The sequence below is a fragment of the Hippocampus bargibanti genome, linkage group LG19, assembly GCF_051943395.1.
Source record: "Hippocampus bargibanti isolate YZ-2025 linkage group LG19, ASM5194339v1, whole genome shotgun sequence".
In the NCBI taxonomy this organism is placed as follows: Eukaryota; Metazoa; Chordata; class Actinopteri; order Syngnathiformes; family Syngnathidae; genus Hippocampus; species Hippocampus bargibanti.
Genome location: NC_142752.1, coordinates 1605585 through 1619538, shown reverse-complemented (window position 1 = coordinate 1619538; position 13954 = coordinate 1605585). Strand labels below are relative to the sequence as shown.

Sequence of the window (13954 nt, the reverse complement as noted above, 5' to 3'; positions counted from 1 at the left end):
TTGCTAGTCTATTAGCTAGCTATCTGGCTGGCTATCTGGGTGGCCATCTGGCTGGCTAGCTGGCTGGCTACCTAGCTTGCTGTGTATTTACTGTCTATTAGCGAGATATCTGGCTGGCTATCTGGTTGGCTACCTAGCTGGCTATCTATTTGCTATCAATTAGCTGTCTAGATAGCTAGCTAGCTTGCTATTAAATATCTCGCTAGCTTTCTATTAGCTATGTAGCTAGTTTTCGATCTATTTGTTATTCCGGGTGGCGCGTGTGGCTGCCGCTACTCACCCACAGAAAACTGTGACTGTAAAGTGACCTTGAGAGTTTTTAAAGGCGCTTAGAAATGAAATGTATTATTATTATTATTATTGTTATTATTATTATTGTTATTTGGCAGTCTCCATTATATTTTTTATTATAATATATGGTACATGAAATATATTTTCCAATTTAATATGTGGTACACGGAATATATTTTCCAATATAATATATAGTATACAAAATATATTTTCCAATATAATATATGGTACACAAAATATATTTTCCCATATAATATATGGTACATGAAATACTGTCCAGTGGTGGCAGTGCCAGACTTCTGGACAGTAGGGATATATAGATAGGGCCAGAGCTACCAGCAAAATTTTAGTTGGCTGACGAAGCTTCTTGGATGAGAACGTCCGACACCTTCAAAGAAGTACAGATGACCGCTAAAGAAACCTTTTAATCAATGAATCAAAATGTATTGTCGGCCCATTAAAGCGCATGTGCGAAACCGTCCCGTGACACTACAAATCGTTTCCTCGCCAACAGGACATTATTTGCTTTCTATCTCCTCATTTCCTGAGCAACATTGTGTTTTTTTTTTTTTGGTGCTGCGTGTCCGCAGGTGTCAAGCATCAAGATTCCCAGAATTCTTTCTTAGCCTTTCTCAATGCCCCGACTTCAACGCTTGACCAGTTCGATGTGAGTGTCTGTGACCGTTACTCGATATCTTGTTGAAAAATATTTTTTTAACGCATTCGCTGCCATTTGCGAATGAGTTAAAATATTCATTGGCGAGTCAATAACGGCCGCCATTTTGTTCCAATGTTAATTTGGCTTCATTTATTATCTCACCTTTTATTTTATTTTCTTTCCCTATTTGTGTTATTACATCATTTGCCCTTGTTTTTTGATATACACATCAGGACTCTTATTCCTCTTCTTCATCTTCTTTAATTGAGTTTTGGGAAGACGTAAGTTTCCTTCGGTAGATGGAAATCGGTTGTTTTTTTTTGTTTGATAGTTTGTTTGTGTTGTGATTCCAACACTAATTAGTGAAAAAGGGGCAGTGTAGATGTATACGTTTGAGTGTAAAGCCCCCGTCGTGTATTTCGCAGTAGAAGAAATGCAACCCCACCCAGAAATCCTTGTAGTTGACATGTGATGACATGTATTTGCAGTACCGGTTCTAGTCAGTTCATGTATATGAGCTTTGTGACGATGACTTTCGGATTGAGAGGATTTGTTTCAACTTTACATGAAATAGATTTTCCAATACAGTATAATATAGGGTACATGGAATATATTTTCTATTATAATATATGGTACATGAAATATATTTTCTGATATATGGTACATGAAATATAGTTTCCAATATAATATATGGTACATGGAATATATTTTCCAATATAATATATGTTACATTAAATATATTTTCCACTATAATATATGGTACATGGAATATATTTTACAATATATGGTACACAAAATATATTTTCTAATATAATACATGGTACATGAAATATATTTTACAATATAATATATGGTACACAAAATATACTTTCTAATATAATATATGGTACATGAAATATATTTTGCAATATAATATATGGTACATGAAATATATTTTCCGATATACGGTCCATGAAATACATTTTCCAATATAATACATATATGGTACATGAAATATATTTTCCATTGTAATATATGGTACATGGAATATATTTTTCAAGATAATACATATCTGGTACATGAAATATATTTTCCATTGTAATATATGGTACAAGAAATATAGTTTCCAATATAAAATGGAATATATTTTCCATTATAATATATGGTACATAAAATATATTTTCCTATATACGGTACATGAAATATATTTTCGAATATATGGTACAAGAAATATATTTTCCAATATAATATATGATACATTAAATATATTTTACAATATCGTTTATAGTACATGAAAAATATTTTCCAATATAATATATGGTACATGAAATATATTTTCCAATATTTTTGGAAATAAAATAAAAATATTCCAGTATTTTTTTCCATCATATATATATATTTGTATCTGACTCTTGCTATGTTGCATACTACCCCCCCCCCCCCCCCTTCTTCATCATCTTCATGTGTTCTCTTTCCGAACCGTTCCTCAATCCACCCCCCCCCCTTGCCTTAGTGCACGATCCAAAACGTTTTAGATGTGTTTGTCTTCTCACTTAGATGACCTTGAACGTTTCTGATATTCACTCCCCTTTTCTGTCTCTTCTGCCACCAACCGCCGCGCCTCTCTTGCGCCGCCGAAAGCGCTCGCCGTCCGTCGGCCCGGCTAGCAAAGGCAGACGTGTAAGCATCATTCATCGCACTTGCGTAATTCATGTGTCATCTTTACTATCACCGTTGCATGGCAAAGTCGGGGGGGGGGCTTTTTAGTGACCACTGGTGGGGTGTCAAAAGGTATGTTGCAGTTATTAACATGGCTATTTGTTTGCTTTGGCAATTGCTCCGCAGTTAGAAGGTGTGTGGTGGCAATCAGCATTTCATTGTGTCGCTATATGCGGTGGAATCTTTGTCAAATACGCTCCGGAGAAGTCATTTGAAGTGATTTTTACAAATTATGGACGCAACTTGTCCGGAGGTGTCGGGCATATTTTGGTGAACTTTGAACTTGTCTAAAATGTCATTCATCATCATTTGATTGATTTCCTGTCATCAGGTGGACTCTATGGATAATTTCACAACATCCCGGGAAGACGACCAAAAATCCAACCTGAAATCCCGCTCGCGTTCACCTTCCATGGCGAGCGATCTGGAACCCATCGAGGTAAGACGGCGTCCAATCACCTCGCCGCGCGCTATCGTGACTCTCGCTCGTCGACAGGCACGTATTCGCCGCGACGTGGTGTCATGATTAGTTAGCAAGCGTGACTCGGTCGCGTCCGTCACGTTGCATCGTCGACGTACTTGTCATACCAAGTCGGTGTGGGAAAGTGTCGACATTGCCTGACAGGTTTGTGTCATAAACACAATGATGGAGAAATGTAAGCTAACAGTGCTTATGGAGTTTCATAACATGACACTTTGAAAAATATTCATTTGGTGTTAATTCGATGACGTTTGATGCCCAATGTTGATTTTTAATCCTTTTTTTTAAATTTTGTCGAGTCATTCAAATGATAAAAACAAACGAGACTTCTTCCGTAAGTGGTATGCGGACACGCATCAGCGCAAAGAATGACGCTGAGTGACATTTGGCACAGTTGCAAATATGCTCCCGTGTGGAATGCCTCACTTCACAGGTTATTATAATTTAGCTATTCAAACGCCATATTTCATAAAGACATCGACTGAAGATGTGCATATCAAATGAACCAGTGTGGATGAATTGATGCTTCCCAGGATGAGCACATATATAATAATAATAATAATATTAACAATACATTTCATTTATAAGCGCCTATCAAAGTCACTTTACAGTCACAACAAACGTTTTTCTGTGGGTGAGCAGCGGCGGCCACACTCGCTTGCGTTCATTCAACCCGGATGTAACTCAAATAGATAGAAAGCTAGCCGGCTAGCTAATAGATAGAAAATAGATACAGTAGCTAGCCAGCCAGACAGCTAATAGATAATAATAATGATAATAATAATAATAATAATAATAATAATACATTTCATTTATAAGTGCCAGTAGATAGTGAATAGATACAGTAGTTCACTAGATAGATAGCTAGCTTGATAGCCAGCCAGACATCTAACAGATAGCTAATAGATAGCTAAATAGCAAATAGGTAGGTAGCTAGCTAATAGATACCCAATAGATAGCTAATAGTTACAGTAGCTATCTGGATAGCTAGCCACCCAGACAGCTAAGAGATACCTAGCTTGATAGCCAGCCAGCGAAGCAACTGACCGATAGCTAATAAATAGCAAATAGATAGTAAATAGCTAATAGATACAGTACGTACCTGGATAGCTAGCAAGCCAGCCAGACAGCTAATAGATAGCGAGCTAGATAGCCTGCCAGCCAGTCAGCTAACAGATAGCAAATAGCTAGCTAAATAGCCAATAAAACGCAAATAGCTAGCTAGGTAGCCAGCTTTGTGACTTTGGATGACTGATTTGACACATCGGATAAATATCTGTGCACGTTGCATGAAAAATATGTCACCTATATTGCATATAGGCAATAAAAATTGTTATTTTCCTGCATTTTGAACGTCATCTCGCTTGACTTTTCACATGGCTTTATTTTGGTTGCCCTCAGTTGATGGATCATTCTCCACGAGCAATCCAGACCCCCACCATGCGCTCAGGAGGCTACGGCAGTATCGGTCGCTCCTCCCCAAAGGTTAGCCATTTTTCTTACAGTTTATAAGCTCAATTTCAAAACTATATTTCATCTTTTTTTGTTTTTGTTTTTTTTGCTTCAGCCAAAAGCACATCAATTTGTCGTGAAGTCATTTAGCACACCCACCAAATGTAACCAGTGCACCTCCCTCATGGTGGGACTCATACGCCAAGGTTGCACCTGTGAAGGTAAGAGCTTTGCAAAAACCACTACAGTGATACCTTGGCTTACAAACTTAATTGGTTCCCAGAAAGTGTGTATAAGGCGAAAAGTGTGTATTCCAAACATCAATTTCCCATAGGAAACCATTAAAATGAGAATAATCTGTTCCCAGATCCCCATGAAACTTAATTTTCAACTATATAAGCCTTAAAACTACACACAATATACCTTATTTTATGTGTAATAAATGTGCTATGGTATTGTAATTAAAGAAATAAACTGTATTGTATAAAAAAAAATAGAAGGGGAAAAAAAAGCCAGCTGCCATTTCAGGAGCTCCAAGAACCGGCTCATTCGCAAACAACACATCACTCATTGTGGCGCTCCTTGTATTTCCCGAAAAATAGTTCGTATGCCAAGATTGTAGCTAGCTTGCTATCTATTTGAGTTACTTCCGGGTTGAGTGAACGCTGGCGCGTGTGGCTGCCGCTGCTCACCTGCACACAAGAAAATGTCCCGTGACTGTAAAGTGACCTTGAGAGTTTTGAAAGGCGCTTAGAAATGAAATGTATTATTATTGTATTCTTGCGAATTTACTATTTGTAAGGCGTAAAGTTCGTAGGCCAAAGTATCACTGTACATCGCATAAATCGAGTTTTGAAGCAGTCCTGTCCGTTCTCCAAGACTCACCTGTTTACTTCCTGTTTCCAGTTTGCAACTTTTCCTGCCACGTAACATGCGCAGACAAGGCGCCGGCGGTATGTCCCGTCCCGCAGGATCAGACCAAAGGACCCCTAGGCATCGATCCTCAAAGGGGGATCGGCACGGCGTACGAAGGCCACGTGAGGGTAAGTGAGCTTGGAAAATGACATGAAGCGAATTTGTGATGTCATCACGACGATTACGACATTTTTTTTTTTTTTTTCGTAATAGGTTCCGAAACCAACCGGGGTGAAAAAAGGTTGGCAGAGGGCGATGGCGGTGGTGTGCGACTTTAAACTCTTTCTATACGAATTGGGCGAAGGAAAGATAACACAGCCGAGTGTCGTCGTCAGCCAAGTCATCGACATGAGGTAAAAAAAAAAAAAAGCGACTGGAACCATCAAATAATTTTTGGGAGCAACGTATATTGACCGATAGATCGTAACTACTTTGCCTGTCCTTGTTTTGATTGTCATCCAGGGACGAAGAGTTCTCCGTCAGCTCCGTTCTGGCCTCTGATGTCATCCACGCCAGCCGAAAAGACATCCCGTGCATATTCAGAGTGGGTTCTTATCATTATTTTGATGAATGTATCATTTGGCAGTGTCTGAAATAACGTCTGCCCTGACGCCCGCGGCGTGCAACTTTTCCGTCGGGCGTTCGATTTACAAAACTACAATACGCAATTGCATACTTGGCACGACAGCCAATCAGAAGCCTGCTTCGCGGTTCCGTCTTTCCCAAGCGTTATAAGGTCGTGCATTTGCATATGATTTTCCAAAGTAGAGGCACAGAACCTCAGCCCCTAGAAGAAAGATTCAAACGAAGCTAACAACATTTATGACGCTACAAAACGTAAACGTACATTATCCCGTGACGGTAAAGTGTACTTGAGAGTTTTGAAAGGTGCTTAGAAATTGAACGTACAGTGATACCTTGGCTTACCAACTTAATTGGTTCCCAGACAGAGTGTGAAAAGGTGAAGTGTGTATCCCAAAAATTAATTTCCCATAGGAAACCATTAAAACTAGAATAATCCGTTCCCAGGTCCCCATAAAACATTATTTTCTACTTTCTAATTTTTGAAAACTACACACAATCTACCTTATTTTATGTATAATAACTGTGCTATGGTATTATAATTAAAGAAATAAACTGTACTGTATGATAAAGTCGTTTTATTTACCTTAAAATGGGGCAGGCAACTTTTCAGAGTTGTCTGCCCTGGTATCCGCTCACGCTTTGTCATGAGTTTCAGACACTGCATTTGGCCTTTTTGGCTTTGGAGATGTTAACGAACAAAATTCCCCCCAAAAACTTTATTGCCAACCTCACCTTCAACGCCGCCGTCGTCTCTCTGTACAGGTCACGGCGTCTCAGCTTTCCCCCTCCAGCAGCCACAAGCCGTCCATCTTGATTCTAGCGGACAGCGACCAGGAGAGAAACAAATGGGTGGGCCTCCTCAACGAGCTCCACCGCATCCTCAAGAAGAACAAGCTCAAGGAACGCTTCGTCTACGTCCCCAAGGAGGCTTACGACAGCACGCTGCCGCTCATCAAGACCACGCAGGCTGCTGCTATCATCGGTCAGTAAGGATTAGATTACATTTAGATTAAAATTAGATATACATTAGATTAGATTGAGAGGTTATTTTTGGATTAGAAATGGATTGATTTAGATTAAATTAGATTTAGATTAGATTAATAAAATTAGATTTAGATTACATAAATCATATTACATTTAGATGAAATTTATATTTGGTTTATATTCGATTTAAATTAGATTTAGATTAATTCAGATTCAAATTAGATTACAATTAGATTTACATTAGATTTGGATTAAATTTAGATTTGGATTCGATTTAGATGAAATTTAGATTAAATTAGATTTAGATTTAGATTAGATTAATAATATTAGATTTAGATTACATAAATCATATTAGATTTAGATTACATATATTCTATTTAAATTAGATTTAGATTGGATTAGATTTAGAGTACAATTAGATCAGATTCGATTTAAATTAGATTTAAATCAGTTACATTTTAATTAGATTTAGATTAGATTTGCATTGGATTAATCATATTAGATTTAGATTGGATTTAGATTACATTTAGATTAGATTTAGATTTAGGTTAGATTTGGATCAGATTAGATTTAGATTAGATTTAGGTTAGATTTGGATTTGATGAATCATATTAGATTTGGATTAGATTAATATTATATTTAGATTATATTTATATTAGATTTAGATTAGATTACCATTCGAAGCGATATGCTCTCAAAGTGTTTCATTTTTTTTTTTTTTGCTTCCCCATCAGATCACGAGCGCGTCGCCCTGGGCAACGAGGAAGGCCTCTTTGTCATCCACGTCACCAAAGACGGTGAGAGCCCCCCCACCCAGTCAAACGATTTGACAAAATACAACCTGGATTCATTTCCCCTTCGTCGTTCTCTTCAGAAATCATTCGGGTGGGCGACAATAAGAAAGTGCACCACATCGACCTCGTCCCCCAAGAGCAGCTACTGGCTGTCATTTCCGGACGGAATCGCCACGTCCGCCTGTTCCCCTCGCAAGCCTTGGATGGCCGCGAGATCGAATCCTACAAACTCGCCGAGACAAAAGGCTGTCAGACCATCGTTTCCGGACCCGTCCGGAACGGTTCTCTCACGTGTCTCTGCGTGGCCATGAAGCGGCAAATTATGTGTTACGAGGTTTGTTAACGGGGACCTTACGCTACACTCCAAGTTTTTTTTTTACGTACAGTGATACCTCTGTCTACGAACCCCTTGGCTTATGAAAATTCTCTGTTTACGAACGTTACATTTATGAACATTTTACCTTGGCATACAAACTATTTTTCTGGATACACACGGAGCTGCCACAATGAGTGATGTGTCGTTCGCGAATGAGCCAGTTCTCCTAACAAGAAAATGGCAGCCGGCTTGTTTTGTTCCTCTATTCCCCACCCCCAGTCGTTGGTTAAAGCCACGTGATTGGTCAAGAACGCAGGAGTGAGGGGAGGTGCTTTAAACATTAAAAAGACAGGCAGACGACAGAGAGAGAGTGACAAAATGGATAGAAAACAGTTAAATTTGGACTCGTACTTCAAAAGCAGTGTAGACTGCAAGGTTAAAATATCCCATCAATTAGGCTCCACAAATAACCCGCACAAGTCATCTGTACACTTGATGCAAAAAGCTATCAACCCAGCTAAACAGAACACAATTGATGAGGAACTAGGTAAAATTATGGCACAGAAAGGCACCTACAAGATTGATCCTCAGATCCTCAAGATGGTGAAAGAAGTGTTTAATGCTGATGAAAACGGCCACTCCATTTCATCAAGCCATCAACGACCATCACAAAGGTCAATAAAACCACTTTATTATACAGGACAGTTTATTTCTTTAATTATAATACCGTATCACATTTATTATACATAAAATAAGGTCTATTTTGTGTCGTTTTAGAAAATTAGAAAGTAGAAAATTATGTTTTATGGGGACCTGGGAACGGATTATTCTCATTTTAATGGTTTACTTTGGGAAATTAATTTTTGGGATACGCACTTTTCTCCTTACACACTCTGTCTGGGAACCAGTTAAGTTCGTAAGGCAAGGTATCACTGTATTTATTTATTTTTTAATCTGCGCTTTCGTCCACTTCAGGTGAACAAGAGCAAAGCCCGCCACCGTCGGCTGCGGGAGCTTCAGGCTCCGGGGCTTGTCCAATGGATGGGTCTGCTCAATGAGCGACTATACGTGGGCTACCAATCCGGTTTCACCCGCTACAGGTACCTAATCAATTGACCTCCTCGTTTTTTATGAACTGTCACTGAAAAAAAAAAAAAATATCCCTCCACAGCGTCCACGGTGACGTAAGCCCAGTGAGCCTGCTTCACCCCGAGGACCACACCCTGGCGTTTATCCCTCAGCAGAACCTGGACGCCCTTTGCGCCGTGGAGATCTCCAGCAAGGAATTGTTGCTTTGCTTCAGCGCCATCGGCGTCTACGTGGACTCTCAAGGTCGCAGGTCACGCCAGCAGGAACTCATGTGGCCCGCTGTGCCCAACAGCGCCTGTAAGACCCCTCAGAGTTAAATTGTGGATGTCATCAATAATATGTAATCAATCAGAATTGCCCCCGCCCCCTTTTCAGGCTACAACGCCCCCTACCTGTCGGTGTACAGCGAGAATGCTGTGGATGTGTTTGACGTCAACACTATGGAGTGGATTCAGACCATCCCGCTGAAGAAGGTTTGTGGCTAACAAGTGACAGGGATTAATCATAATAATAATTATAATAATAATCATAACAATTATAATAATAATAATCATAATAATAATACATAATATAATTATTAATAATATAATTACTAATAAAATAATTTGTAATTTAATTATGAATAATTTACTTTTTAATAATTTACTCATTAATAATTTACTTAATAATTTGATTATTAATTATTTAATGTTTGATAATTTAATATTTAATAATGTAATATTGAATTTTTAAGCAAATTTTAATTATTAATTTATAAATGTATTAATGTATTAATTTAATGATTTAATCTAATAGTCTAACAGTCTAACTGCATAACAGTACAGTAGTATAACGTCAGTCTTTGTCTCCCTCTTGTGGACAATATTTGAAATTGCACCCTCACAGAAATGGAGCGTTATGGGAGGGATAATAATAATAATAAAAACATTTCATTTCTAAGCGCCTTTCAAAACTCTCAAGGTCACTTTACAGTCACACGATAAGCTTTTCTGTGGGTGAGTAGCGGCAGCAACACGCACCAGCGTTCAGTCCACCCGGAATTAACTCAAATAGATAGAAAACTAGCTAGGTAGCTAACATAGAGATAATATATAGCCAACTAGCTAGGTCGCCATACAGCTAATAAATAGCCAGCTACTTAGCTAGCTAGCCAGATAGCTAACAGATCGCATACATGTGTGTGACTACAGGTGCGACCTTTGAATGTCGACGGCTCCCTGAACCTTTTGGGCTTAGAAACGGTTCGACTCATCTACTTCCGAAACAAAACAGCCGGTGAGTTGCCCTCAACGACTTTTCCCCATTGCATTCATCTCACCTCACATGTCGAACGCTAACAGTCGCCTGGGCTGTTTGCTAGCTTGCGTGTGTGAAAAATGCTTTTGTAGTCACCGATGTCAACGCGCACCCCCTCCCACCTCCGCGGTGGGGGGCTTTGTTGTGATCTTTCAGAAGGCGACGAGCTGGTCGTCCCGGAGACGTCGGACAACAGCAGGAAGCAGATGGTACGCAGCATGAACAATAAGAGGCGCTTCTCCTTCAGGGTGCCTGAGGAAGAGCGACTACAGCAGAGGAGGTACTTTGCACGGCACGATCATCCAATCACAGAGTGCATTTTTTATTGATTTTAAAAATACACATTTTTGTGACTGCAGAGAGATGTTGCGGGATCCGGAGATGAGGAACAAGCTGATTTCCAACCCCACAAACTTCAACCACGTTGCCCACATGGGACCAGGGGACGGGATCCAGATTCTCAAAGACCTGCCCATGGTATTCCAAAACGTTCTCCGCCATTTATCAAAATTACTTAAGTCATTCGCTGACATTCCCGGATTTACACACGTTTCACGTGTTTTTACACGTTTTTTTTACATATGTTTTTTTACACGTGTTTTTTTACACGTTTTTTTTAACAATTGTTTTTTTTTTACGTTTATTTGAACGCACGTTTTTTTAAACGTTTTTTTACACCTGTTTTTTAGACATTTTTTTACACTATTTTTTAACGCTTTTTTTACATGTTTTTTACATGTTTTTTTACACGTTTTTTACAACAATTGTTTTTTTTACATTTTTTTGAATGCACGTTTTTTACAATTGTTTTTTTACACGTGTTTTTTTACACGTTTTTTACAACAATTGTTTTTTTACATTTTTTTGAATGCACGTTTTTTACAACAATTGTTTTTTTACATTTTTTTGAATGCACGTTTTTTAAACATGTTTTTTAGACATTTTTTACACTATTTTTAACATGTTTTTTTAACATGTTTTTACACGTTTTTTTACATATTTTGTTACACCATTTTTTTACACGTGTTTTTTTTGCAATCGTTTTTTAAACGATTTTTTTACGCGTTTTTTTACACATGAAACAAATTATTATCATTATTATTATTATTATCTTTATTCTTATCTTTATTATTATTTTTCTTATTATGTTATTAGTATTATTATTGTTATTGTTATTATTATTATTATTATTATTATTATTATTATTATTATTATTATTATTATTATTGTTATTATTACCATTATTATAACTATTATTCTTATTATTTTTTTATTATTATTTGTATTATTATTATTATTATTATTATTATTATTATTATTATTATTATTATTATTATTATTGTTATTATTTGTTCTTATGATTTATCTGGGCTTGTGCTTCCTTTAGAATGTCCGCATCCAAGAGAGCCGCGCAGGTTTCAGCGGTTCTGTCAGCATCCCTTCCATCACCAAGAACAGGGCCGAGCCGGGCCGCTCCATGAGCGCCAGCAGCGGGCTGGGCATACGTGAGTGGACGGCGCCGCCATATCGTCGCCAATCCCTTTCTGACTTTAACCTCGTCACAGGCTCGTCTTCCCAGAACGGTAGCGCCCTTCGCCGGGAGCTATCGGGCGGGAGCTACAGCGCTAAGCGGCAAGCTATTACGTCGCCCTCGGAGAGCTCCTTGTCGTCGGGCGGCGGCGGCGTGGATTGCGGGGAAGCTCCGCTTTCCCACTTTGATCGAGAGGTCAGTTCTTAGAGGGGAGGAAGGGTCAAAGGGGAAAAATCGCCCTGCATAGTCAACCCAACGATTTATTAGCTAGCTAGCTGGCTATCTGTTAGCTATCTATCCAGCTAGCTAGCATTTCCAGAAGCTCCTGTATTTTTTTTCTACTTCTTTCTTTCCTTTCCTCTTCTGTTCACTGCTGTGTTACCTTTGGGTAGAGTGAACGCTGCCGCGAATGGCTGCCGCTGCTCACCCACACATAAGAAAATCCAGTGACTGTAAAGTGTCCTTGAGAGTTTTGAAAGGCGGTTAGAAATTAAACTGACTGGTTAGCTGGCTATCTATTAGCTATCTATTGGCTAGCTAGCTAGCTGGCTATCTAATAGCTACCTATCTTGCTTTTTAATTATTTGAGTTATTCCGGGTTGAGTGAACGCCAGCGCGTGTGGCTGCCGCTGCTCACCCACAGAAAAACGGATCCAGTGACTGTAAAGTGACCTTGAGAGTTTTGAAAAGTGCTTATAAATGCAATTTATTATTATTATTATTATTATTATTATTATTATTATTATTATTATTATTATTATTATTATTATTATTATTAGCTATCTAGCTAACTAGCTGGCTATCTGTTAGCTCTCTTTCCAGCTGGCTAGCTCTCTATGAGCTATCTGGCTGGCTATATAGCTGTCAATCTCTCTGGCTAGCTGTCTAGCTCGCAGTCTATTAGCTATCTAATAGCTAGCTAGCTAGCTCGCTTTTTATTTATTTGAGTTATTCCGAGTTCAGTGAACGCTAGCATGTGCAGCTGCCGCCGCTCACCGATAGAAAAAGTGATCCTATGACTGTAAAATGACCATGAGAGTTTTGAAAAGTGCTTATAAACGAAATGTATTATTATTATAATCATACACATGACCCCTCACCCCCCCATCCGCCACCAACATCCCAGCGGTCGCTTGACCTCATCCTCCTCTTCCGACTTTTTGAGTGGCGGCCAATGAAATCTTCCTTCTTTGTGATCGTTTGCCATTTCATTGGCCGCCTTTCTACATGATCACTTCCTGTTTCTTGTGAGAGGAAAGTCGTGTCCATGCCACGCAAGCATTAAACAGCGAGCGCTGTCGTCGTTTGGTGAACCAAACAATCCCGCCTCCACGTCACCCCCCCCCCCCCAATCATGTGACCACCAAGCGCCGGAATCCTCCCAATCCCATTTTTTTTTTGCCCCATTTCTCGCCTTTCGTGCACTTTCAACCCAAACCGCCCACCTCACCCCCCACCTCACCCCAGCATGCCGTCAGGGTGTCGGTCGGCCCTGAGTCTCAACTCTCCTCTGCAGTGGCAGGCGGTTTCGCCGTCGGAGAAGACCCCCGATCTGAAAAGAGCTTTAAGGACCTTGCTTAGTAAAATGAAGGTAATGTCAACAACAACTTAAAATGGCCTCCGCCAAACACAAGCCAGAGTTCCCTACAAGTTGCTCCGTGTGTGTGTGTGTGTGTGTGTGTGTGTGTCTGTCATTGGACGTGTGTACAGTGATACCTCGGTTTACGAACCCCTTGGCTTACAAACTTTTCAGTTTCTGAAAATATTACCTTGGCATACAAACTATTTTTCGAGATACACACGGAGCTGCCACAATGAGTGATGTGTCTTTCGCAAACAAGCCCGTTCTCCTAACAAGAAAATG

General features: G+C 39.3%; 1 protein-coding gene across 7 annotated transcripts in view; it reads left to right on the top strand.

Annotated features, from left to right (window-relative positions):
• cdc42bpab (CDC42 binding protein kinase alpha (DMPK-like) b) overlaps positions 1-13954 on the top strand; it is a 57735-nt gene that overhangs the window by 40870 nt on the left and 2911 nt on the right. For 2 of the 7 annotated variants that reach the window (XM_089021365.1, XM_089021364.1), the window contains exons 23-43: positions 882-958; positions 1183-1230; positions 2570-2608; positions 2979-3086; positions 4530-4613; positions 4696-4801; positions 5487-5623; positions 5709-5848; positions 5958-6039; positions 6843-7062; positions 7799-7861; positions 7939-8192; positions 9150-9274; positions 9346-9560; positions 9639-9736; positions 10454-10538; positions 10716-10839; positions 10919-11036; positions 11947-12064; positions 12125-12285; positions 13607-13681. In XM_089021365.1, the coding sequence (XP_088877491.1) occupies positions 882-958; positions 1183-1230; positions 2570-2608; positions 2979-3086; positions 4530-4613; positions 4696-4801; positions 5487-5623; positions 5709-5848; positions 5958-6039; positions 6843-7062; positions 7799-7861; positions 7939-8192; positions 9150-9274; positions 9346-9560; positions 9639-9736; positions 10454-10538; positions 10716-10839; positions 10919-11036; positions 11947-12064; positions 12125-12285; positions 13607-13681 (2477 nt within the window). The remainder of the gene's footprint in view (positions 1-881; positions 959-1182; positions 1231-2569; positions 2609-2978; positions 3087-4529; positions 4614-4695; positions 4802-5486; positions 5624-5708; positions 5849-5957; positions 6040-6842; positions 7063-7798; positions 7862-7938; positions 8193-9149; positions 9275-9345; positions 9561-9638; positions 9737-10453; positions 10539-10715; positions 10840-10918; positions 11037-11946; positions 12065-12124; positions 12286-13606; positions 13682-13954) is intronic. The other 5 variants (XM_089021370.1, XM_089021366.1, XM_089021367.1 and 2 more) reach the window with 4 other exon arrangements.